The following is a 26915-nucleotide window of genomic DNA, read 5'->3' on the forward strand; positions in this document are numbered from 1 at the left end:
GAGAAGAGAAGGGATGTTGCTGCAGGAGGGAGGGGAAATTATTTTGATTAAAGGTGCAGTAAGCGATTTCTGAAGTGTGACACGCGCACGCGGCAGCCATTGTAAGTCCACAAGACCGAAAGTGCACATGAAGTGTGCCATTTGGGATTGGGCCTTCATGTGCACTTTCGGTCTTGTGGACTTACAATGGCTGCCGCGGGTGCAGTAAGTCACTCACATGACATCACAGCGACAGCAAACACCTACATTTTTTTGTGTTTGTATATGTCACAATACGGAAGAAAATACTATCGAAACTTTCGTTTCATGGGACTTGCTCTTTCAGAAATTACTGAGTAGCCATAACGTTAGCCGCTAAGGTAAGTCTACACACACACACACACACATACTGTGTGTTGTTATTGTGATATGGATCCTCCTGGGTCTGAAATAAAGTTTATACACAATCTCTGTATACACTACATGTTCCGGTTCTTTACCTCCATGCCAGTGTATAGGTCTTAATTGATGGTAAAATGACCAGAGTTATAATGTCACGGACAGAGGCACTTGCCGAGCACTTTTTGCGCGTGTCCGTTAAGTCCGTGAGACCGTAGTGTGTCCCATTTGTCATTTTTAGATCTCAGAAGGGTGCTCGCGAGCGCCCCGTGTGGTCGATTTGCGCCCTTGATGCGCACTTTTGCCGAGCCCGTGCTGATTCCATTTGGGACAGGGCCTAAGTGTGCCATTTGGGATTGGGCCCTTATTCACAGTCAGCAGCGCCATCTTTGATTTTTAATGGGAATGAAAGCGAGACTGTGAGGGATAGACATGCATCTCTTCAATGGGTTGTACTGTTATTTAATGTGTTTTTGGATTGTTCTGCTCATGAAACACTGGAAAAATATCTTTCCAAAAAATTTCAGTTGACAAAAAACTCCCGACAATGTAAGCTGTGGAAAATTGTAAGTAATATAGGAGCTTTATACAGCTTTTTACAGTGGATGCCATTGGAAACACGGCACAGCCTCACTTTCATAACTGTCATGGCGCTGCTCTGAATAAGGTCTTTTGAAAAGTGGATCAGACAGAGCGCCAAAACACACTTGTAGCGGGAAAATGAGGAAAATGCCAGGGGAATAACTTTAGAAATAAGGGTTACGATCAGGCAAGACCTGCGTTAATATCGGAGAAGCTTTCCAGCGCTGGAGAGACCTAAGGGGGAAGGCCTGAAAACGGACGCAAAGGTTGCTTTATTGCTTCTTGATACACGAGTAACGTTGGTTTTGCTGTTTTACAGAACTAAGATATGCTGTATTTTGCTTGAATATACTTGAGTGTGTCATCTTCGCTTGTTTGTTCATTTGCATTATTATTATTATTATAAGCCTGGAACTTTTAAACACCTCCACCACCGGTTTCAAGCATCGGCCCCCAAAGTGTGTCCGAAAAGTGAGACAACATACTCCTAATATATGTTTTTTCTTTTGGTTCCCGTTTTAGTGATCACAATATAACCCCTTAATCTGGTCACATTTGTAATACATAAGTTAGCCTACTTGGACTATCGTGTTACGTAGGGAGATGTTCAAGAAAACGGTGTTTGTTTTTGGGGCGGAAGAGATGACGGCCATCGAAGGAGTAGAGGAGCTAAATAACAATTAGACATTCAACCTGAATTATCATAGTAATACAAATTGCTTTTACTTATTGATGAGATCATCCCCTCGTGCGGGACATCGGCAGACTACGCTGTCGTCGGTGTCTGTGAATGTGGCGGCGGATGCTTCAAAACAGGGGTGTGATCCTTTTAAATAAGGGCGTGTTTGTTTTGGTGATTTCAAATGTATCAACAGCGTTTACCAGAAATCTCTTACTGCACCTTTAAAGATTAAAGGCACATGATTTTTGTATGTATTATAAATACAGCAATATTCCATAAAAAAAGAATGGTCTATTTTGATTTCATGGAGACTTTAATGCTACAGCTACACCAAACAATGACAGGATATTCCAAAGCAATTTTTCAAATGTGGGTCACAAAGAGGAACTAAAGGGTATAAGTATAAGAATGGTGGTGCATAAGTTGTCAAATTCAAAGAACAAGTTTGTTGGTGGGCATTTTCATGGCAATTTCTGACATGAAGCACCACAAGAAGTGTTTCCCGGCACTCCTCGGCACATAAAAACAAATATCCTGTATATGAAGATTCAAAATCTAGAAAAAAAATCACTATCATATCAAATTTGTCCATTAGCGTTTATTTATTGAATTTTTACTGTTCATTTTTGTTATTTACTTTTGATCATTACTGTAATGAGTTTTATTTCTGTATGTATTTTCTTTGTGTATTTTTGATTTTATATTTACATTATTTATTTATTATTATTGTCAATCATTTTCTTTCTTCTCCCTATTGTTGATTGTTATTCTGTTATTCTGCGATCTGTAGTCGGTTTTACAGGCCAGACAGCAACATAGTGTCGGGTATCTAGTATCTGGGCTGACATTATATGTTGCAGTCTGGGAAATGACTCTTTAGAGTCGGTTCTTTTAAAGAATCGTTAAAAAGATTCGCTAACTCAGGAGTGTACGTCTGAAGGGTTGCCGCTTTTGTTGTATATTATTTCCATAATAGGCCAAAGGTCACTTTTAAAAAGTATGCTAAAGTGTACTTCTTTTTCACAAGGGTTTATAGCCTACACTGCAGATATAGTGTATGGAAATATATTCCATAGCCATTGCTAAACAGGGTTTTCCTACTTTAGGTGTCCATGTTGGAAGTGGTGTAAAATATCACATGAACGCAGAGCGTGACATTACTCCTGTGACCTGAAGCAATAACTTACATGAGTCAACGTCCTCAAAGATCTTTATGAAGCGCTCAGTCTCATAGACATACACAGGTTGAGTAATAACAACATAATTCATTTACTTTGCTGTTGTAGAAACAGTCATTGTGAGTCATACAAATTCTTTTGAACTAAATGTAACTGGTAACAATGTGATATGGGATCTATGTCTTAGGGCACTAACAACACAGCATAACAACACCCTGACAACCACCCACAAAATAACCTACTGTGGCATTGCAACATTTTCGTCAGATCATCCTGAGTTATATTTATGTTTCATGTGTTCATATGATTTGAAAACAAATTATGATTCGGGCCAGATCTAAGTTGCGCAATCATTCTCTCTCTGGTCATGCGTCATGCTTACTAATTTCTCCTTTGTTGGGTACATGCAGTTATATTGTCATAGTACACAAATCTAAACCAGACATGCCGTTCAGGAGCAGCAGCTCTTTGCATCTGCTATCCATCAAGATGGAATGAGCGACCAAGCCTTTGATCCTTCATCCAGGCGCGTGTGGAGGGGTGTACGGGTTAACTGTAATTCATAAAAAACCTGCCTATATACGCAACACACATGTGGTCATAGGACGCTGTCAGCAAGTGGGAGCAATTGAGAAATATTGAAGTCAACGACACGGCATTGTTATTCATCAACATACCAAGCAGAAAGTTTCTTGTTTTGTTTTTTTAACTCAGAAGTGGCATTAATGTAAGAACTTTAGAAGCACATTTTTGGACACGCCCGTCGTGCAACTAACAGATTAAAAGCAGATTACAAGAACTGGAATGTTCTAAATAGATGTTTAATTAAAATTCTCTTAAAATGAATCTGATGTTTTGTTTTGTTTTAAATAGCCTCATTCATAGGGAGTATTGATATCTGGTTTATAAGTTTGTTTATTAGTGGGAGGTAATGTGGAAAAGTTCTTTAGACAATTGAGAACATTTTAAAATATACACTACCGGTCAACTCATGCTGTTTCTTTCTTCTTCTTTTTTTTACATTCTCTTTATTGCTTTTTAAGGAGAGAGACAGAACTGAATTCAAAGCGCATGCATACAACATTGCAAAAACGTCTTCTCACTTTATCTTTGTTTAAGAATATCTTAAACCCCCAATTTCCCTAAAAAAACAGAACAAGGTGTCAAAAGAGCCGTTGTTTCTGATTGACTAAATATTGGATGAGAACAATGCTATATCATTTTTAAAATCTCCAAGTGTCATAGAACTTATAAACTTTATCCTTCATTGCAAATGCAAACCTATTTTTTTCCAACTGGAGATATTGCATAACATCTCTTAACCAAACAAAATGAGTCAGTGCTTTTATTTTATTTTCCAATTAAGAAGGATCAGTCTTCATGCAAGAAGCATAATACAATCACAGAAGGCTGACTCTTTAATATTGTTATGTTATCATCCTTTACTCCCAAGAGAGCCTGGACTGGATCAGGATCTAAAGGTCTTCTCATAATGCTTGATAATGTTTGAACATTTTTAGTTAAGTATTTATTTTAGGACATTTTTCTAAAACATAGGTTCCAATGAGGCTCCTGATTGTCCACAGATGAAAACATCTTTCAACTTTTCCTTTACTCGCACTGTTTCTAATGGTGCTAAATAAACATCTGACTTGGGGCCTGTCCCATGAAGCCGCTTTAGGTGCCAGGTATGTTTCAGTTTAGTTTGTGCCAACCCTGGGTTTTAGGCACCATGAAAGTGGCTCGGCTTTTAACAGTGTTCATAGCCATAGTAACTTGTTTCATAACTTGTTATGTTTCAGGTAAGAGATCTCAAACTGAAATTCAGCCAATCAGCTGAGCAATGTGTAACATGTCTGATGCAATAAAGTCACTCCCCCTGAATATGAAGTATATAAATTATTTTACGCAGCAAGAAGATAATACCGTGCTATATCAGTTATACAGTTTCTGTTTCAAGGCATATGATTGGCCTTTTGCTACTGATGTCACACTTACACGCGCATGCGCTCCATGACCTCAGGATCAAAGCCTGAGTTGACAGAGACAGTTGTTGATCAGCGTCATGGTACCAACAAAGCCTGATCGAACTGGTTTGGTTTTGTCAACTCAAAATTAATCCAGTAACCCTGAGTTTGTTCAACTACTATCATGGTACGGGCCCTAAAACAAACAAACAAACAAACAAACAAACAAACAAACAAACAAACAAACATACATACATTCATAAACTATATATTGAAAAAAGAAGACAATTTTTAACCTATGTTTTTCTTTGTGACATTATTTTCAAGACGTTTAAGCACTTTGCCCTCATTCCCATTATGACTGTAATGCGGATATGCTACTTTTTGAAGTTTTTCTGTTGTGGTTCCCATTATTCATTCACATTTACATCATCATTAATGCAGTACGACAAATACTGTCACACTGTGTGTCGGTTTATATATTACAGTAGAAGTAGGCTTCATTCTTTTTATGTTTTTTTTTGTTGTGAAATTCACCAATATAATGATTTTTTAAAAAAATTTAAGGACGAGGGAAGTGAAACCCTCACCAAAAACCCAATTGCTCAGGACAGACTGTGGTGACAGTGTGGGCTAATTACAATACTTTACAAACGTGTGGAGGTAACACATTCAGCAGGAGTGTGTGAAAGACTGACCAGCCGTCAAAGTATACGTGGAGGAGTGCGGATCGGAAGGGTTGGCCAAAAGTACACAAGTGGAGCCCCGCTGGGATCAAGAAGAAACTATTTCAGCCTTCAATTATCCAGAGAAAGTGAACTGACAACATTCACCCCAATAAGAACATAGATAACAGTCTGATTTGTCAGTGGAAAAATAGACCTTTATGTAATAAACTTTTAATAAACTTTCTTCCATTGGGCCAAAATGAAATTAAAGTCACCATGAAATCAAAATGGACGATTCTTGTTTTTTATGGAATATTGTAGTATTTATTATAAACGATTTATCCTGTCACTCACATGAGATCCACCAATAGCAAACCACAACCATCCAATCAATTCTCGATAGGCAAATTCAAGTCCCGCCCTACATTTTTTCTTATTCAAAAAGCCGTTTCACTCAGATATACATCTTAATAGGGAAGAAAATCACAACTTCCGTTTCATGCCGACTTTAAAACATTTTTTTGCCACAAATGATTATTCTGTCATCTTTACTCAACCTCACATCTCATTTGTTGTTCCATGCAAGAAAGTAAGTCATACAAGTTTGCAAAGGATATGAGAGTGAGTAAATGATACCAGAATTTTCCTTTTTGTGTGAACAAATCCTTTAAGCAGAAAAATAAATCAACAATCCTAATTATCCAACTTAAACAGAATCTGAGTGCTGCTCTGGAGGCATGTATAAGAAAAGCAAACTCCTAGCAAATGGCCCATTCATGTGGACTGAGCTGTTAGAACAGCATGATGTCTGTGAGGGAATTGATGGCATTTAACACGCTCATGGTTTACAGCAGAGAAAGTCAACAGTTTATATTCTCAGGCCTAGTTTACATAGTTATCGCTGATAATCATTTGTTGGTAAAAAAATTCCATCCAGCATACATACCTAAAAGAATAAAAAGAAAATTAAATGACAGAAGCTTAAAGATCACTGTAAATTGTGTGTAAATGTAGATTAAAGTATTAGTTTTAAAGATAGTCAGATTAAAGTCAAATGGGTCTAAAGTTGTGTGTTCTGCAGGAAAAAATAAAGTCATACAACTTTAAAGTGCACAGAGTAGATTTTTCATTTTTAGGTGAACTATCCCTGTATGATTCACTTCATTCGCTGTAAAAAAATATGATCAATAAGTTTTGACAACATATGTTTTTACATTGCTTTAACTCATCAAAATAATTTAAGCAATTTTTAACTGTTTTTATAAGTTATACATTTACATTTATTCATTTAGCAGACGCTTTTATCCAAAGCGACTTACAAATGAGAACAATAGAAGCAGTTAAACAAACAGTAGCTTTGATTGCAGATTGCATATTGTTATGCAATTATACAAGCATAACAATAATAACAATATGCAATTATACAAGATTCAACTCATTTTTCAAGTCGAATTTAAGTTGAAATAACATCCAAGTTGATTGTACTTAAAAATTTAAGGCAGCAACTTTTTTTTACAGTGTCGTGGAGGTTGTTTTAAATCAGAGCATGGAAACACATTTATTTGATTACTGATATGCAGGTTACTGTTATTAGGAGTGACACTTAAAAAATAAAAATGTAAATCGTTTGTTTCAAATTGATATAATTATTATGGAAAATACATTATTAAAATTGTTGGATTATAATAATTATAATAATTATAATTATATTATAAAACTGCATAAGGTTAAAATTAAAAACTGCTCATAATTTAGTGTATCACTTTAAATATGTCTAACTTTCAGTCTTTGTTTACATAATTGAAGGTGCCGCCTCAGACCGCCGTTGTGTTGGATTGTGCCGTTAGAGGGGGCGCGTTTTTTTAGATTAAAAGGTGAAATATCTCAGGATCAAACTTTCCATAACCGTTTATGTAAACGGAACACAGGCCTCAAAGTATGTAAGCATACACTGATCGACGATGACTCTGTTAGAATATTCACTTTAATCGTTGGAAAGTTTCTTCCCACTCTCCCCCGCGTAAAGTCGTTATAAGTGAATGGTACGGTCCACCCCCTACGAGTACTGTTTTTCTTTCAGCGGATGGAAGCATTAAGTTATTCGCTCTTCCTATGATGAAATGTCTCCGAGACTCAAGGCTTTAATTTTAAAATTTCTGTCGGATGTACGATTTCATTGATTATTTTTCCTCGGAAAAGTACAACGCGAGATTGGGAGCAGGTAAATGGGTAATATGGCAGTTAGGAGCGTCCTTTGAAGTCTTTTCCCGTTTCGTCGCTGGATTGATCGTGTAATTTAGTGAGGGGCGCTGTGTTGTTTGAAAAGCCTCATGTTTTCAACGGGTCAAGAGGAGCACTGTGCGCCCACCAAAGAGCCAGTGAAGTACGGGGAACTGGTGGTTTTGGGGTGAGTCCATACGCGCAGCTTTTTTCCCCTCATAATGTATCCAATATTGACGAGTTCACCCGACTTTAGCTGTATTATTTGCTGTTTCCAACTTACATACTTTCACTTGCCGTAGATACTCTCACAACAGGGCTCTTCAGAAACTCTCTGGCATATTTTTGAGCCGCTATTTAGTGGATAACCGCTTTTTTAGAGAGTACGGAAATGGTTTGTTTACACACTTGATATTGGTGTGCAGTGCGCGAGACCTCCCAGCTCTTAAAATTCACGCGCTCACGTTACTGCACAAATGAAACACGTGCGGTCTAGCGAGCGCTGTCTGTAAGCTTACGGGAGCCAGATAAATAAACACATTTAGGCTATTATTATTTTTATGCACGAAAGCCGCCATCTAAAGTGATCTTGTCGATGATGTAGAAACACAATTATTGACTATGATGTGCAATGCATTTTACTCCATCGTGGATGGTTTGGCTGGGAGTTGGTTTAATCCCAGACACTTATTGTAGCCCCAGTGTTCGGCTCTTGATGGGACTTTCTCATGGTGCTCGTTCATCATCTGCACGGGAAGTCATAACAAGATGAAGGGCGGTGGAGGAATTCGGAAGCAGCCCACTAAAGTTATTGGTCCCCCCTCCTTGTCTGTGACTGAGCAAAGAGCCCGTCTCTGTTTTACAATACCCCCTCCTAGCTCTGCTGGGTTGTAAATCACAAATGTTCAGTGATCTTCTAGAGCTGGGGGTTTCAAAACATTCCTGGAGCACTGCGTATGATGGATGTCTGCATCATTAGTTCATTAGAAGATGCTCTGTGTGTTGATCTGGATGCGTCACATAATAAAAGATGTTAAACTTAAAGGATCTCAGGTGTACTATAAAATATTTCGCGGTTAGTGTAACTGAAAAGGGATTTTAAACCTATACCTAAAGCCTATTGTATCATTTAATACGCGTTTAATTTCTAAGGCCTCTAAATGATCAACACAATCTCAACTTAGCTGAAAAACCTGTTGTACACAATGGTTGATGCTTTATACTTTTAAGGAAGTAAAACATCTTTTAGTATTATTTTAAAACGACTCCCTTTAAGTCGTGGTTCACCTTTTGCTTTGAAATCTTTAGTTTTTTTTAGAAACTAAATGTAAGAATAACTTTATTTTGTTAGTAATATTTCAAGATGTGAACACTTACTGGACTGAAGCAACTTAGATTTACTTGATTATCCATATACTGCACTTTTTTTTGTGGAAAATGATATTTTAAAATTGGATTATTAAATGACATAAAATTTGTGTACATCTCTCAATCATCATTGCATTATATGTTTTGCCCCTCACAATAAAAACAGCAGAGTTTTTATCATAAAACTAAGCATTTAAATTATAATATTGCGAGGCTATAGGCCGTTTCTGAATATGCAATCTTGCGTCCTTGTTTTCTTGTACTACGTCATCGACTCTTCAATTCTCAAGAACGCAAGTACAGAGGACGCATGAAAGTACCCGGATGTGTTCTTGATATCGAGAATGCAGACTTGAGAGAATCGAACCGTTAGAAATCCCAGAAGACGCTGCGGTTGGAGGCCTGTGATTACTTAAAGGGTTCGTTTACCCCAAAATAAAATTGTCATCAATTAGTTACTCACCCTCATGCCATTCCATAGACTTTCTTTCATCAAATGAAGATCTTTTTGATGAAATCTGAGAGCTTTCTGTCCCTCCATTGACAGCTACACAACTACCACTTTGACGCTTCAAAAAGTTCATCAAGAGATCGTAAAACTAATACATATGAATTGAGCGGTTTAGTCCAAATTTTCTAGAGACATGATAATTTTTATATGATGAACAGATTTAATTTAGGCTTGTATTCACATATAAACATTCATTAACTCGCACATCAGTTGTGGTGAACAGAAGCTCAAGCATGTTCGCTTGACGTGTGAGAACCAATGAGGTTCATTCTCGTGTTACGCAGCACGTTTGAGCTTCCGTGTCAAGCACTTCGGTTGAGCTTCTGTTTATATCCGCTGATAAGTGTTTATATGTGAATAAAAGCCTAAATTAAATTAAGTGGTAGTTGTGCAACTGTTTATGGAGGGACCGAAATCTCTCAGATTTTCAGATCTTCATTTGTGTTGTGAAGATGAACGAAAGTCTTGCAGGTTTGGAACGACATGACGGTGAGTAATTAATGCGGCGGCAGTGGCTCAGTAGGTTGTCTGCGAAAAGAAAGGTTGGTGGTTCAATCCCCGGTTCCACCTGACCAAGTGTCGAGGTGTCCATGAGCAAGACACCTAACCCCAGCTGCTCCCGACGAGCTGGATGGCGCCTTGTATGGCAGACACCGCCGTCGGTGTGTGAATGGGTGAATGTGAGGCAAATGTAAAGCGCTTTGGTGGCCATTGGGTCTGTGAAAGTGCTATATAAATGCAGTCCATTTACCATTTACCATTTAATGACAGAATTTTCATTTTTGGGTGAACTAACTCTTTAAGAGATTGCCGATGCAAGCTAGCAAATGCGTGACGGCTCGTGAAAATAAACATTTGTCTGTTTGTTTTGCTTTTAATGAAGTGACGTAAAGAAAGCCTGCAGTATTTTTATTGGCATTTTAAAAAGAATCTTAACATTGACAAAAGCATAGGTAACATTAAACATACTGATTTTTACAATTACACACAGCAAAATAAAATGATATAAAACAAGATATGAAAATAATGCCTGTAATAATGTGAAAGAAATGTTTCGGGTTAACATTTGTAATGTTATTGTGCATTGGACGCTACTTATAATATGCTGGGAAGGTCAGTTGAGTAACAAGATCGTACATCCCAACTCTCACAAAGATGCGTCCTTCCGAGTTCGTTCTTTCAAAATCACCTGACAGGTTTTCCACGAGAACGCAAGTCCGTTCTTTGAGTTCTTGGAATTGAGAAACGGCCATAAAGTGACAACTGATGTTTAGACCATACATTTTATGCAAGTAGTCTGCTATACTGTTACAAGCTATCAGAATTTCATCTTACTTTTTGGCATTACAAATATCAGCAACTACTCAAATTGCACATTTTTACTCTGTTTGGGCCTCAAATTAGGTGCCCCCTCTCCTTGACCATAAGCTCCATATTCTCACTTTATTATTCTATATGAGCCCTAAAATCCTGATGTATAAAATGATATTCAACAAAAAAACATAATTTATTTTAGAGGTTTCAAACATTTTCTCTGAAGGTTCGATATACTGTTCCATTAAAACACATTTTTTTTTACTTATTTTCAGACTTTTACAGGATTAATATCGCAATGAGACTTGATACACTAATAGTGGTTTTTGATTTTAGTAAATTAAGAAGGTCTGTGGTTATTAATATTATATGTTTTGTTTTGTAACATGGTTTCACATTGTAATGGTTGTCTTTATTCAACAACTAGCGTTTTTAAAAAAACCCAGCAGCTTTAAAATTCACATTATGCAACTTTTCTAGAACAAAATAAAAAGGGTCTTTTCAAGCATTATATTTAATGAGAGAGCCTAATTCTCAGAGTGCTACTACAGTTTTTATTTGTCTTTATGCAGAATATAATTTCCTTGTCAAATATGACCCTGACATGACCGCTTTTATGAGAATAACATGCCCTTCAAGTGGAGTCGGAAATATCATAATTGCGAGTTCTGAGTATGTGAATGACCAGGTGAATAAACTCTGAATTTTCTACATGATACACACGTTTCCAACATCAGAAGTGGCATGTTGATTTAAAGACAATATAATATATCAGTAATCTATAGGCTATATAGAGATGGATAGCAAGTCTGTAGTAAATAATAATTTTGTAAGTTAATCACTTGACTTTCACAGTTTGCTTTTTAACTTTTACTTTTTAAATCATTTGAAATTATATAAATGAATAATTTTCTTAATAAAATCAGATGTTGTTTTTCGTTCACTAGCCTATATAATTTTTTGTCTTAAGGCTGCTTCTATTTTATCTTTCCAACTTGAATGACATAGTAATAATTACAAATGCCCAACTCAAGGCAGCATGGTTTCAGTATCTTATAAAAGGTAACACATCTTTTGACTTAAATCGCATGTAACTGTAAAGGTTAATCAGTAGAATTGTGGTTCAGTGGTTTTTGTCTTTTATATGTAAAGTGAACAATCTTGTATTACACAGAGTACAAAATGGTATGGTGAAATATTTGCTGTTCTTGGAGTGTTTGTTTGATTCATAGAATTTGAAACCACCTGTGTATGAACCAAACAGACCTATTGTAGCATACACTCACCGGCCACTTTATTAGGTACACCTGTCCAACTGCTCGTTAACACTTAATTTCTAAGCAGCCAATCACATGGCGGCAACTCAGTGCATTTAGGCATGTAGACATGGTCAAGACAATCTCCTGCAGTTCAAACCGAGCATCAGTATGGGGAAGAAAGTTGATTTGAGTGACTTTGAACGTGGCATGATTGTTGGTGCCAGAAGGGCTGGTCTGAGTATTTCAGAAACTGCTAATCTACTGGGATTTTCACGCACAACCATCTCTAGGGTTTACAGAGAATGGTCCGAAAAAGAAAAAACATCCAGTGAGCGGCAGTTCTGTGGGCGGAAATGCCTTGTTGATGCCAGAGGTCAGAGGAGAATGGCCAGACTGGTTCGAGCTGATAGAAGGGCAACAGTGACTGAAATAACCACTCGTTACAACCGAGGTATGCAGCAAAGCATTTGTGAAGCCACAACACGCACAACCTTGAGGCGGATGGGCTACAACAGCAGAAGACTCCACCGGGTACCACTCATCTCCACTACAAATAGGAAAAAGAGGCTACAATTTGCAAGAGCTCACCAAAATTGAACAGTTGAAGACTGGAAAAATGTTGCCTGGTCTGATGAGTCTCGATTTCTGTTGAGACATTCAGATGTTAGAGTCAGAATTTGGCGTAAACAGAATGAGAACATGGAACCATCATGCCTTGTTACCACTGTGCAGGCTGGTGGTGGTGGTGTAATGGTGTGGGGGATGTTTTCCTGGCACACTTTAGGCCCCTTAGTGCCAATTGGGCATCGTTTAAATGCCACGGCCTACCTGAGCATTGTTTCTGACCATGTCCATCCCTTTATGGCCACCATGTACCCATCCTCTGATGGCTACTTCCACCATGTCACAAAGCTCTAATCATTTCAAATTGGTTTCTTGAACATGACAATGAGTTCACTGTACTAAAATGGCCTCCACAGTCACCAGATCTCAAACCAATAGAGCATCTTTGGGATGTGGTGGAACGGGAGATTCGCATCATGGATGTGCAGCCGACAAATCTGCGGCAACTGTGTGATGCCATCATGTCAATATGGACCAAACTCCCTGAGGAATGCTTCCAGCACCTTGTTGAATCTATGCCACGAAGAATTGAGGCAGTTCTGAAGGCAAAAGGGGGTCCAACCCGTTACTAGCATGGGGTACCTAATAAAGTGGCCGGTGAGTGTATATTCCTTAAAAAAAGAGACAAATATCAACCTACCAACTTTCTGCTGGCCTGATTCATTGGGCTTGCCTGGCATTGGCTGCTGGCACACACAGAGCAGAGGCTGAAAGAGGGTATTATTGATCTGGGCACAGGCAGATCTGAGCCTCCAGTCCTCCTCTCTCTGTTCATTGTTCTCATTAGACTGACTGAGCTGTTTGAGAAGGCGAAAATGCACCTTTTGTAATGTTGTCTTTCCTCTGTGACTGATAGCTGTGGGGAGATGGATCTCGCTGACTCTAAAGTTTCTGCCAACTCACTGAGATGGCCTTATAATCACTATCATTCAAACTCTGACATCTGAAAGGAAGACATGATCAACCTAATGATCTCCGATGTACTGTAAAGGTCTTCCTGATTAATGCAATTAAAAGTAATTTAATTTAACATGGTGATAACAAATGATACACTTGGTGTGTAAACAGGGTGGAAAATTAGCACATTTTTTCAAAGTGGTGGGTGACTTTGCCTTGTATACCAGCCACAGTGGCGGGTAGATTGTAAAACATATTTTTATTGGTTACTACTTAAAACATTCCTTGTAACGGATTGGACAGCTTTTGTCAAAGAATGCTGTTGCTAAGTAACAATAATGCACTTTTGTCGAGTAACTAATTTGATTGGTTTTCAGCGGACCGTGACGCATATAGCTGAGCTGAGGTACAGATGAAAGGAAAATTAAAAAAATGTGGCGACATATACCCGGTGTTAAGAGGCCCGCCGCGGAGTCAGCAGTAGAATGTACAAACTGTTGAGGGCGAAGTAAATAAAAAGAGAAGGTACTTTTCGAACAAGTGGCGCATTAATGACGAAGGGAAAACGAGGGAATGGTTAGCCTACCTTCCCCGTCGAACAGTCCATGCACTGTACTTACTGTGGATAGCCTAATAATACTTTATACATTTGAATTCCGGGAAAAGTGGCTGGTAAAAAATATAAGAGGCTGGTAAAATTGGGCATCCACCAGCCACTGTGGCAAAAAGTTAATTTCCCACCCTGTTTGTAAAGATTGTGGTAGCTTGTCTAACAGCACAGAAAGTGTAGTTTGTAGTCAAAAAAAGGTACGTTTACACAACAATGATGATAAAAGCATAATTTTTTTCCTTTTGCGTTTTCCGTGGATCATGACAACGTTTTCAAAATGATCCCCGTAAACGTTTAAAAATCTTGTGTTCTGCTGCCAGGCCAGTAGTTGGCGGTCACTTTTTGTAAAGAAAAACTCTACGCCTATAGACTGAACCCATAATACGAATGTGCATGACGTCACCGTTTCACAAATTCACATTTTTGTAGTTTACATAGAAATTATAACAGTATAACTTTCAAAAACTTGCACTTTGAAACCCATTTTCAAAAGTTTAAGTTTTCAGGCCCCCAAAACGCTGTGTAAATGAACGTCTAAAACGGTGTCGTAGTGGTGCACGATGTAATATCGGCCGATATGGTCAATTTTTTTACACATCGGTATCGTTCCGATGTCAAAAGAGGGCCGATGTGAACAGGCCGATAATCATTCCTGTGTATTTGACAGTCCCTCCAGAAAAACGCGATTATGCGATCGCTGAGTTCAATGCATAATCAGGCAAAGTCCGCATATTTATGCGGGGGTCGCATTTTTTCAAATACTCCGCAATTTCGCCGCATAAATTTGCTGATTTCCGCGCAAAATATGCGGGGCTTGCATGATTTCATAATCCCCGCATTTTCGTCGCAAAAAAGTCACATATATCTTAGCAGAAAATTGGAAAATGTTGCGTTTGCTTCACACGAGAGCAGCCGTTTCCCCCTGTTGCCATGGGAACGTTATGAAGCGACGTAATTACGCGACGTGAACCTCATCGAAAAGCTGTAAAACAGGAGCACACTTTATTTTTAAATATTTCATTTATTCATTTTTACTGAAGTTGTAGCATATTCCTCTAGTAAAGCTACAGAACTTGTTTGACCCATCAATGTTTTGTAAGTTTGATGTGTTTATTATGGTCTTGTAACGCGTTGTGTCGGGAAGAAAAATAGGGATAGCTCACAGCTGAAGTTATTGCAGAGGCCAGACAGACTCACGGAGGCGATTGGCATCTCACAACTCGCACTTTATTCCCAAATCGAACTTGTATAACTGTCTGTCACACGTTCTACCATCCACATCGTTACTTAATAAACAAAATAAGATAAAAGAAGTAGCATCAAACAGAAATTACCCGCACACATGGGGTGTTTGAGGCGCACATACAATATGATACTGCAGACTGCAACAGGGAGCGCGCAGCTCTTAAAGGGGCCACACCTTATTTCCACTCGTTACAGTCTGAAATAAAACAAGATGAGAAATTAAATATTTCCAGCACTTTCTGTGATGTATATGCTTGCTTATCATAGGAAGTAATAAGAAAGGACTCTTTACTTTAAAGTAGTAGCCTAGTGAGAACAGGGTGTTGGGGGAATCACTTTTTTTCTCTCTTTTTCATCAAACCGCAGTTTTTGCAAATTCCCGCAATTTCTTCGCAAAAAATTGCATAAATGTCCCGCATATTCCATCGCATTTTAAAAGAAAACGTGGTGTGTAATCAAGGATTTTTGCCCGCAACAATCACAAAAAACTCCGCGTTTTTCTGGAAGGACTGATTTGACGTGTGTGTGTAGATGTGAGTGTGGGGGTGGGGATGTTTGTTTTTGCACGAGCGCATACATTACACGTCACATAATGTGCTGAAGTAGGTGCTGGAGGCGGCAAAAAAGGTCAGTCAGGTTAACTCTGCCTTTGGTGAGGGAGCAATGATGTCGTCTGTCTGGTCGTTCTTCAAAGTGTCTGAAGAGGATCCTTCCTCGCTATGCGTTTTCTATACAGAGATATCAACATCGGTATCGGCCATAACAGCAGTATTAATATCGGTTATCGGTATCGGCCACAATTTTCACATCGGTGCATCACTACGGTGTCGTGGTAAGGGCCGTTCACAAAGAACAGGTTTTTCCATTCTACCGCGCTGCTTTTTCACATCTTTTTCTATGTTAACTTGCGCTTAGATGAACATGTTTGAGACTTTTGCTGAGTCTTGCGCATTACAACCGTTCTGAAAATGTGGGGCTTAAGTTAGTTTAACTTGAAAAAAAAAATGCATCTCAATACTTGGCTTTTTTCCCCTGTTCCACTGCTCGTGTTCTGTGTGAATGGCTCCTAACACCGTGTCTACACTGGAAGCAAGTTATTTATTAATTTTTTTAATTCCACTGCGCTGCTTTTCTATTGTTTTTCTATGTAACATGCGGTAGAATAGATGGACGAGTTTGATCGTTGCGCTCGCTACATCTTTTGCAGTGTCTCGTGTTTAACACTGCATTCTAAAATTCGCCGCTCAAGTTAAAAGAAGTTCTTCAACTTTAAATTGTTTTTTTGCTACAAACACACCTTTTTGTATAAAGAATGCACCCCCCCCCCCTTATTTTCCCACACCTGACCTGTTATTGTGTTATCATCCATTTCAGATAAACACGTCCTTAAATGGACATCAAACTGTGATGGGCCACTTTTCATACTCCTAGACATCATGCTGTCTCCGTCTGAAAGCTGAAGTAGCTGCTTTGCATTTGTGTATAATGGCACCTTCTAAGGGAACTGGTTACAGACAGACTCCCAAGGCACCATCATGTCTAATGATCTAGAACAAATTCAAATGAGCTTTAGTCACAACCAAGCAAGTATTTAATGGCTATTTCTTGCTAAAAATGAAGTCATACTTTGACTAGTTTTAACTGAGATGCCATTCTTTCCACGAACTGCTCGCACATAATCGTGGGATAAAGGCAGAGAAGAATGCATCTTCGAAATCTGGCCAGATAAAGACATCTCAGTAGACAGGATGTTACATATTTATTGGATTCAGACATGCCTTCCTTGATACTTTCTCAAATTGTGTAACATGTCTAGTGATAAGCATCAACAGCACAGGATGTCGAGGCCTCTTGTAAGTAAGTGCTGACATCATGCACACTGTAGACCGATCGTAGATTAGCATTTTACTCTGAATCCTTGTTCTCATAAATGCTGTATGAAAAGGTCCAGGATGCTACCAGGAAAATCTTATGGAGGAGAACAAAAACCTGACTGAATGACATTAGGAGCTGGACTCAATGGGAAGAAGTCTTTGTAGACAGCTTTTAGTCTATGGTGTTTACATATTTCTCCTCTCTATGAATAAGTGACAATTACATGTTGTGTAAGAGTTTGCAAGCAACACTAAAAGGAACCTACCCAAGGCAAGTAACTTCATGAGAACTACGCATGCTGTTAGACCAGAACATATCGTTAAATTAGAGCCCTTAAATTTAATCGAGGAATCGTAACAGCCCTATTTGACTACAACTTGAATAGTGGCTGAATTTAAGGCTGATGTAACAAAATGTCATAACATCACTATGAAACGGCAGCTCTATGAATGGCGTGCGATGCCTTTTCTCTCCAAATGAAGTCCTGTTTTGCTCATTATGCTGCCAGTAGAAACAACTTGTGCTGTATTAGTCTTCACACATCTCAGACCTCATTTAATCTTAAAGTGTAGAAAAGAGTGAAAGAACTGTTCTCTTTGCATTCACATTGTACATGGACCATGCATGCAGTGTTTCAGTTAGAACTTTTATTTATTAATTTTTTGTTGGAGAACTGAAGGAAGACATTTGAGCTTCTGACTTTCTCCTTTTAACTGTGATGAAATGCTGCACTCTTCTAATTTTTTTATGAAGTGGTGTCATTTTATTAGATTTGTATCATACCTTGTGGGCAAAAACATTTCAAATGTTGCAAATTTGAAGATGCAGTGCATTTAATGCTCGTTTTAAGCTAGCCGTACATCTGAACACCACTGGAGATGGAGTTTGTGTGGGCGAACCTCTGAGGCTGCAGGAATCACTGTATCACGAGCTCCTCGTGTGCTGAGTGTGTGTAGCGACATCACTCCTAAAAGCACATGGTGCATACTGTCTAATATGCATTAATTTACTTGCGGTTGGATAATCGTTCAGGGTTATGCAGTGCGTTTTGAATGGCTGGCATTCCAGTTCATATGAAATCTGTGTGGTTTTCCGGATTCTGTTGGTCTGCTCATGTGGCAGGGATCTGTAGAGCCGTGAAGCACCATTTTCTTAATCTGGAAAATTATATTCTGTGTTTGACTCCTTAAAGTGGTATTCCCTAGTCCTTCATATGGCGTTATCTAATTTTTCTTTTTCTTTTCTTAAACAGGTACAATGGTACACTTCCCAATGGAGACAGAGGGCGAAGGAAAAGCCGGTTTGCCCTTTACAAGAGAGCCAAAGCCAACGGTGTCAAACCCAGCACTGTACACATCCTTAACACACCACAAGCCAGCAAGGTAATCGCATTTCAGCCATAACTTGTGAAACCTTGTCATCTGTGAGATTTTTTTTCTTTTCTTTGCATAGTAAAATAAAACCTGTAGCTGTACTGCCTTTTTTTTTTTTTTTTTTTTGCCAAATAATTTTGTCAGAAAAATACCTTAACCAAGTTTAGTGTATTGGTCTTCCCTGATATTTAACATTACATTTAAAAAAATATCCTCATATTTTGATGGTTTAAGTGAACTTGTAGGATCATTAAAAACAAATATCCCCTCCTGACATCACTTTTGGCTACTACTACATGTGGTTTAAGAAATGCTTTTTTGTGGGGCATTAAATAATGGCGCAAATACCAGTAAATTGACTAGATTGTAGACAAGATACCAGTAAATTTATTCATTTAAATACTTTCCTCACATAAATTTGGTCTGAAAGGGAAACTCCTACAAATGCATATGCAATAAGGTCAGCCGCCATGTCTTTTCAGCGCCAATTTTTCACTGCATTGTCTCTAGTAAATCCTGACAGTAGTTTTTTTTTTTTAATGCCAAAAGTGGGTTTGCGGTGGTGCAAGCTGTTAGTAAATCTGGCCAGTAGAATTGACAGTACTGAGAGTGAACTTGAATGAGCCCGAGATCATTGTAGGGATGGAGAACATGTGGATGCCTGAGTATTGGGGTCCTAGCTTCACTCTCCATCCCGATTACCAGCAAACAAAAAGTACTTTTAGTACCTGAATCTTATTGAGCTTCTAGAAAGGAAAACACTGAAATACCTTTTCTCACAATGCATATTCTGTGCAATGAAGCCTGAGATTGTCTTTGTATTTCGCTTCAACCATGAAACCAAATGCAATTTGATATGCTTGTTTGATGGTTTTGTTTGTGTGTATTTATTCGGCACACAAAAGTGCCATTGTGCATATCCATTCTGAAGTATTTAGAACCATCGAAGATTGGGAGAATTGGGATGCATCAGAGATTTATTTCCCCCCCCCCATAATATACTATTATAAATAATCTGACATTAATGGCACAACCAAATGCTTTGCCCTTTTGAAGGTGTTGCCTTTCAGTTTATACTTTACAGCAAGGGTGTGTCAACTCATTTTAGATTGTGGGCCATGGAGAAAGGTTAGCTTAGGGGCTGATTTGTGTTTGTTAAACCATGCTGTACCCATGCAAGCGCATGACCAACACTTGATTCTGGACTTGACAAGCTCCAGAAGAGCGTCTTTATGAGATAGCAATACATGGAATTTGAAACGAATTCTTTCACAAAACTTTCCAACTCCACATAGCAGAGATAAGTTGTAGACTATGTTGGATTATTGCCCAGTTGTGAAGCAGTGCAATGCAGTGTTTAGTTAAGAAGCATTGTGACTTTTAGTTTCTCCAACATTGGCTACGATAGCATATTTAACCCCACCTTTAAATGGTTGCTACTGGGACATTCTTCAGAGATTTACAGGGAACATTAACTAAACATGGGTGGGGTTGAGTTGTTCACTGTCATTCAGAGCAGCCACTACCAATAAACAAATCCGTGCTGATACTTGGCCATCCCCAGATGTTATTGTGAAATGCATGGAGCTGGATCAGAGTAGTGCTGGACGGTATACCGGTACATACCGAAAACCGGTGTATATTTTCGTTATGATATACATTTTTAATATACCGCCATACTGATGTATTTAATTACGCAACGTTCGGAACGAACGTTACGCGAGTGTTTCAGATGGACCCTTTACATTGTTGCACTTCTAAGCAGCGACTGCGAGGCGAGGGTAAACAGCAGTGCTCTGGTGTTACGTTACAGGCAAGATGGATGCTGCAGAACTAGTAGAACATGACACAGAAGAACTTGTGCCAAAAAGAGGAGCTGGGTCTGTCCATTTTATGCAAGTGCTGTCGGGCTAAAATTGTCGCCAAAGGCGGCAACACGAACAATTTGCGCAAGCACGTCTTGCTTGAATACTGTGTAATGTACCTGGGCTTGAACTTGAAGCAAAAGTATTGCAAGTTGTTCTACTTTTTGTATTAGTTTTTATAAAAACAATTTTTGTGAAATTTGCACAGTAAAAGTGTATTTTGACTACAATTGTCTTTGCATTCTGATTCCTCACTTCATTAGAATCATGACTGGCTCTTATTTGTAAACAACAGCATAATTTTCTAGGGCCATGCAAACCTGTATTACTAGTGTGGAATTATTCTACAATATTCACTAATGACAGTAAAATAGACCATCCTAAGTCAATTTACTGCAGTAATTCCTCTCTCAACCAGTAGAAAATGCTTTGAACACCTGATTATGCATGAAAAAAAACCCTGTCATAAACTGGAAAACCGGTCAGAATTTTGAAAATATTCTTGATAAAAAATTTTGGTCAAACCGCCCAGCACTAAATCAGAGACTATCATTCCCTCTGACACTTAAAGTTTTTTTTTGATCACACAGTGTATGATATCATTTTGAATGCTTTGAGCAGCCAGACCACAACTTTCAAGTCCAGCCCACATTGTATTAACTCCAATGGTAGTATTACAGTGGTAGTATTTTGATCGTAACTTCTATCTCAGTGACTTAACTTGAGGTTGGTGACTCCTCTGTGATGACTGCCTTTTTTGCCGCTGTTCCAGTCAACTGAAGGAAAACTGCCAACAGTCGGCATTGTCTGAGGAGATCTTTCTCGATGAGAGCCGCTTCATTACAGCATGCAACTATTGTTCTGTTCCAAACCCTAGTGAGCTGTCCTACTAGACCGCATGTCAAGGCATCGGGATTAGGGATGTTCCGGTCAGGATTTTTTGCAGCTGATACCGACTAGTGATTTCTTGTCGTCATGATCGGACGATACCGATCATTCAAGCTTCATATAAGTGATATGTAAGCTCTCTGTTGACCGTCACTGTTAATCGCTTACACCCTGAAGGCATTTTTAACGATTTCACGTGATTTCAAGTGGTATATTTAGAAGAAATGGCTTATAACAAAAAACAAGGTATCATCAAGTACATGGTCTTGAAAGAAAACCTTTAAAATAAAAAAAGATTTTGATCATGTTTGGAGGTTATGTTAAACACTGCTGAGGAACCCACGCCCGCCTCCCCCCCCCCCCAAGAAGTGATGCATTTTTGTTATAATTCATGCCTGACATGATTAGAAAGAATATTTGAGGTTGGGCTTGTTCACAATCATTGTATTTTGCCAAATTTTGTGTTTATCTCAAAGCAATTAAAAGATGGCATTTGGAACCATTGTAGGCTTTTTATCAAGAGTCCAAAAACCTCTCCAAACAAGTGATCTGAGAGTTTTACTGAACAGAACTACTTGCATGCTTTAATGTCACAAAGCAAAAACATATTTATAATTGTATAGAATAACTAACACAAGTAATAAGATCCTGGTTGATGAGGGACGATCTTCCAGCGCTGTTTCAGCCGCGTGCTCCTATTCTATGGCGCACGATTAATCAAGACTTTTCAATCTGAGCGATCGATCCAATCCAAGTGTAAAACAGTGTCCGATTAGTTTCTACACATCGTCTCTACCCACCACACCCGAGATCCAGTTTACTGCGTCCTGATCCCGACACGATCGGATCCCGGGAGTCGTATAGCTTTAGCCAAGCAGCATGTCAGGTCACGACGGGAGGATCTACGCATGATGTTATTTTGTGGGGGCTCGTTTGAATTGAGACAAACTGCTCTAAATGAAAATGGGGATCTACTATGGCTCACTAATGTTTATTAAGGTTACAAAGCAGAACGTGGTGCAAAAGCCTTTTTATGATTTTACGTAATCAAATTGTGATCGGTTCACGAGATCGGCCAAATTTAGTGACGACCGATCAAGTCATAGAATGTGATTGTCGGCCAATACTGATATGCATTCTGTCGATCGGAGAATCCTTAATAGGCATGTCATAGACGGGCTGTTTGTGAAAATTTAGGCCAAACTTCAAGACATTATCTTGCGTATCCTTGACAGAAAAGGTAACCCCAGAATACTTTTTGATGAGATCAGTGAAAAAATAAAATAAAAAAATCACTATGTACTTATTACATTCAAAACCTTCTAAAATATCTATTAAATGTTAAATCTAATTAAAATAGACTGAAAATAGTTTTGTTATGCTTGGAGTATTTACAATTCATTGTTACTGCTATCTTGGCGACATGCTAACATTTTGGAAACCATTTGTGAAAAAAATCTGAATTACTGCTTATGCAGAGCTTCTTAAAGCTTTTCAGTCACTTAAAGAGGACATGTTATGCTTTTTTTTTTATTTTTATTTTATTTTATTTTTTGTAATGTTGCTTGTGAAACCATGAAAAAGGTCTGCAAAATTACAAAGCACAAAGTCGCTCCAAAGGGAGTTATTCACTATATCAGTAAGAACTAAGCACTGTTTCTGAACTCCCTGAAATGCCTCGATTGTAGTCTTGAGTTTTCTTCTGGGAATGTACACGTCACAATATTACTCAGTTAAATAATCCTGCTCAAAGCATATGCAGAAAAAGGGACGAGGCCTGATTGAGATGCATTAATATGTATGTTGAAACTCGTGGTTATGGTAAGGGGCGTGACATTTCTGAAACTCACTCGAAGCGGTTGACCAATCACACACTGATCCAGCTGACCAATCACAGCACATTGCGCTTTTAGGAAGGAGGGGCTTCACAGAGACCGGAACTAAACCTAGCGTTACTGACCGACTGGAAAGAGAAGTGTTGCCACAGTGTAAATTATGTGGAATAATGTGTTGCCATTCAGGAATGGCGTCTACTAGAAATAGATTTTGTAAAAGGGCATATTTTTATTTTAATAATTCGTAGTAAAATGTGTAATTTTTAAAGGTTTAAAATAATAATGCAATGTAAACGTTCCCAGTTAGTGACCTTTTCAAAAACGTTTACAGAGGACAACCAACTTGAAGGAGGTCACCTACAAGTGGCCAATTGTTCATTGTGCTTGTTTGGTCCATGATCAACAGAGCAGCTACGTTATGTCACATGCTGAGAATAGCCATGGCATTGTGCCACCTTACATCCATTATCCTTCTTAACTCCTCAATCTTTACCTGCCTGATTCTAGCAGGGCTCTATGCTTAAGTTTTCTGAAGTTTAGTCCTCAGTAGAATTGTTACGATATCATAATTATTAGGGATGCACGATATAGGATTTTGGGCGATATTCGATATGCCGATATTTTCAAACTAATTTTGCCCGATGCCGATACCGATATATTTGTATTTTTTTTAAGTGCAAAAAAAGCTTATTAAAGCTTCTATTAATGTTCTCAGTCAAGAGCAGTGAGTGATTTCCTCTGTGTTTTGTTGTTTTATTAACATTAACGGGATAGTTCTCCCAAAAATTTAAATTGTCATCATTTACTCTCTCAAGTTTCTTTCTTCTGTTGAAATTATAAAAGTTATTTGGAAGAATGTGGCTAACCAAATAGTTGCTGTACTTCAGTGACTTCCATAGTATATTTAAGCACAAGAAAGAAATGAATCCAGGTTTGAAACAACATTAGATAGACAGAATTTTTATTTCTGGGTGCAGTATCTCTTTAAAGACAAGCGGCAGCATATTATTACTGTCTCTTTAAGAACTGCACGCGAGTAAGGGCCCTTACATAGTCAACGCATCGGTACGCATACGCGTGAGCAAGGCTACACATCGCTACGCTTCGGCCGCCATTATGCGTCGATGCGTAGCCAAATGTGTCATCCTAGTTTTTGATACGCGACGCGCCGATGCACGCAATACTATGCGTTGTCGGTGGGGGCGACATTGCAAGTAATGTACATAAAAAGGTATATTATTATGTTTACAGAAGAAGAAGATTTGAATACAATGGCGGGCGAAGAGGAAAAGTTATGCGAGCTTGTTCGTATACATCCTTTGTTGCCGCCGATGTAAAATCAGCAATATGCACTCCTCTTCAGTTGCCATTTTGATCTGAATATTACGTGACCCGACTCTAGACTCTACTACCCCCTGCTGCGCGATCGGTGTATTGCATTTCACGCATCGCCGGTGACGCTTGTGTACTATGAAAAGGAGCGCGTAGCTCGCGTCGCTCGCGTTGACTATGTAAAGGCCCTAACGCGACGCGTCTAATATACACGCATTTGACAAGCAGATTTTCTCTGTTTGCTTTCACTTTAGACATAACCAACTTTGTTTATGTAAACCTTGTGTGTATTTGACAGTATCAACGCAATAAGACTCGAAAGATTAGTCCAGTATGCAGGCGCTGTGACAGGCTTTTAGTTCCTGTGAGCGTCGGGTGTAACGCGCTCAGAAAAGCGGATGTTAGAACAGCGCATCAGCACGTGAATGACATGTTTACCTAGCAAGACTTTGACGCACATGCAAACAATGAACTTTTGTGAATTGCAGTGTCCCGTGAGTGTAACTCTACCTCTGCGTTTACATGTGATGTGAATGTACGTCGCGTTGTACAGTATGTTGAGATGAAGGCGCCAGAATTGAACTGATAGAATGCACGATACTATGATTTTTCTTCAAAAGCAGATCGTGGAGACATCGATCAAAAACCGTGAGACGCACACCCCTAGTTGGAAGTTTAAGTTGCTGGCGCTCATGCTTCGTTCGCATCACGTGCGCATAGGAAACACGCCCCCCTATTGGCAAGACTCATCGGCAGAAATATTCATATCGGCCGATGATGGTCATTTTAAGCTTTTATCGTCCGATACCGATGTTGTCCCGATATCATCGTGCATCCCTAATAATTATCTCACCAGTATCAGTGTTCAAATGGATATTAGTGCTGGTTAAAAACGCACTGTCTTGCATTTATTTTTAGTTTAAATTTAAATTAAGTTAAACCCATAAACTGGTATAAAAATGTAACCCCCGGTATCGCCCACTCATACTGCGAATAACCAGTATTACCATATAAGCACATGAACCACAACTCTTTCTTGCTTTCTTAGTTAAATAAAGGTGTGGAAAAACAGCCAATCGTAGTGTGAAACATTAAAAACCCTGACATACTCACGGCTAAGTTCTTTGCTTAGGGGTAAAAACGAAGTTCAAAACACGTGAGCAGCGATCTACTGTTATCGAACATCCAACGCTGCCCACACTGTTGAGAGCAACGGTTAGATGAATGTGTAAATATGTGTTGCACGCTTTCCTCTCAACAAAATGAATGCACAACAAAATTGAGAAAACAAAACTTTTTGAAAACAATCTGATCATAGCAACGTGAATGTTTGAACGAGCTCTGCAATTCGGCACTGTAGTAAAGTCACATCACATTTATTTATATAGCACTTTATACTATAGATTGCCTCAAATCAAGCAGCTTTACCGTATTAAACATGAAAATACCGTGTCAATGTCTCATTTTATCAGAAGTACAACTTCATTTTCTACTATACGCCAGCTCTACTCTCGCCAGTTCATGTTTTTACTCCCGGATGTCTGTCCTCGACAGTCTGTACCGGATAAATGAACCGGAAAAGATTTCCACATGAAAGTTCTTTAGAAGGTCACACTCTAAATATTCTTACACTCACACACCTAAATATTTTTTCAGTTACACCAAAGTCCTTTTAGGCAAGTCATGCCACTCGGCCGCCATCTTGGCAACGCCTCCGGGCAGCTATTTCGGACTAACAAGACCAGGCTCCTATCTAAATGAATGGGCAGAGAGTCAGAACTGCACTTTCACTGGTCACCGGGACATAAAACCTGCATGTATAGAAACAGCAGTAAATTATGATAAAAATTGCTGAAAAAGTTTAATGACTTTGCCCCAAAATAAGGTTTAAAACGCCTTTTCCCCCACAGGTTATACTTTTACTACGCATGCGCAAGGGTTCTCTCCCTCGGTCGTGCGCGCGCTACACAGTTTGAAGCACAGTATGTGTGAGCTCTCGCTCGCTCGCTCTAGATTCCGGGAGATTTGAACTAATTTGCGGGCATCAGGGAGCTGCTATCAATCTGCGGGAGACTTCTGATGTCAGATATTTACACAACTCACACATACACTGCATATCAAATCTGCCGCCTTTTCAAACAGTAACATATTTTGCACTGTTCCAAACCTCAACTGTGCGCATGCGTCAGTGGAACCAGACGATAGGCTTAAATGTTTCCCGGCTTGACTGTTAAAAGCAGACGA

The 26915-nt window shown here is 38.9% G+C and overlaps 1 protein-coding gene across 1 annotated transcript in view; it reads left to right on the forward strand.

Moving 5' to 3' along the window:
- The first annotated feature begins 7521 nt into the window (after positions 1 to 7521).
- The window catches only part of peli2 (pellino E3 ubiquitin protein ligase family member 2), a 28411-nt gene continuing 9017 nt past the window's right edge, over positions 7522 to 26915 (forward strand). Inside the window, exons 1-2 of the mRNA XM_056245475.1 lie at positions 7522 to 7862; positions 18631 to 18760. Coding sequence (XP_056101450.1) covers positions 7786 to 7862; positions 18631 to 18760 — 207 coding nt within the window. The 5' untranslated portion in view covers positions 7522 to 7785. The remainder of the gene's footprint in view (positions 7863 to 18630; positions 18761 to 26915) is intronic.

The sequence above is a fragment of the Rhinichthys klamathensis genome, unplaced genomic scaffold (genome assembly GCF_029890125.1).
Source record: "Rhinichthys klamathensis goyatoka isolate OS25496 unplaced genomic scaffold, OSU_Roscu_1.1 h1tg000032l_1, whole genome shotgun sequence".
Lineage (NCBI taxonomy): Eukaryota > Metazoa > Chordata > Actinopteri > Cypriniformes > Leuciscidae > Rhinichthys > Rhinichthys klamathensis.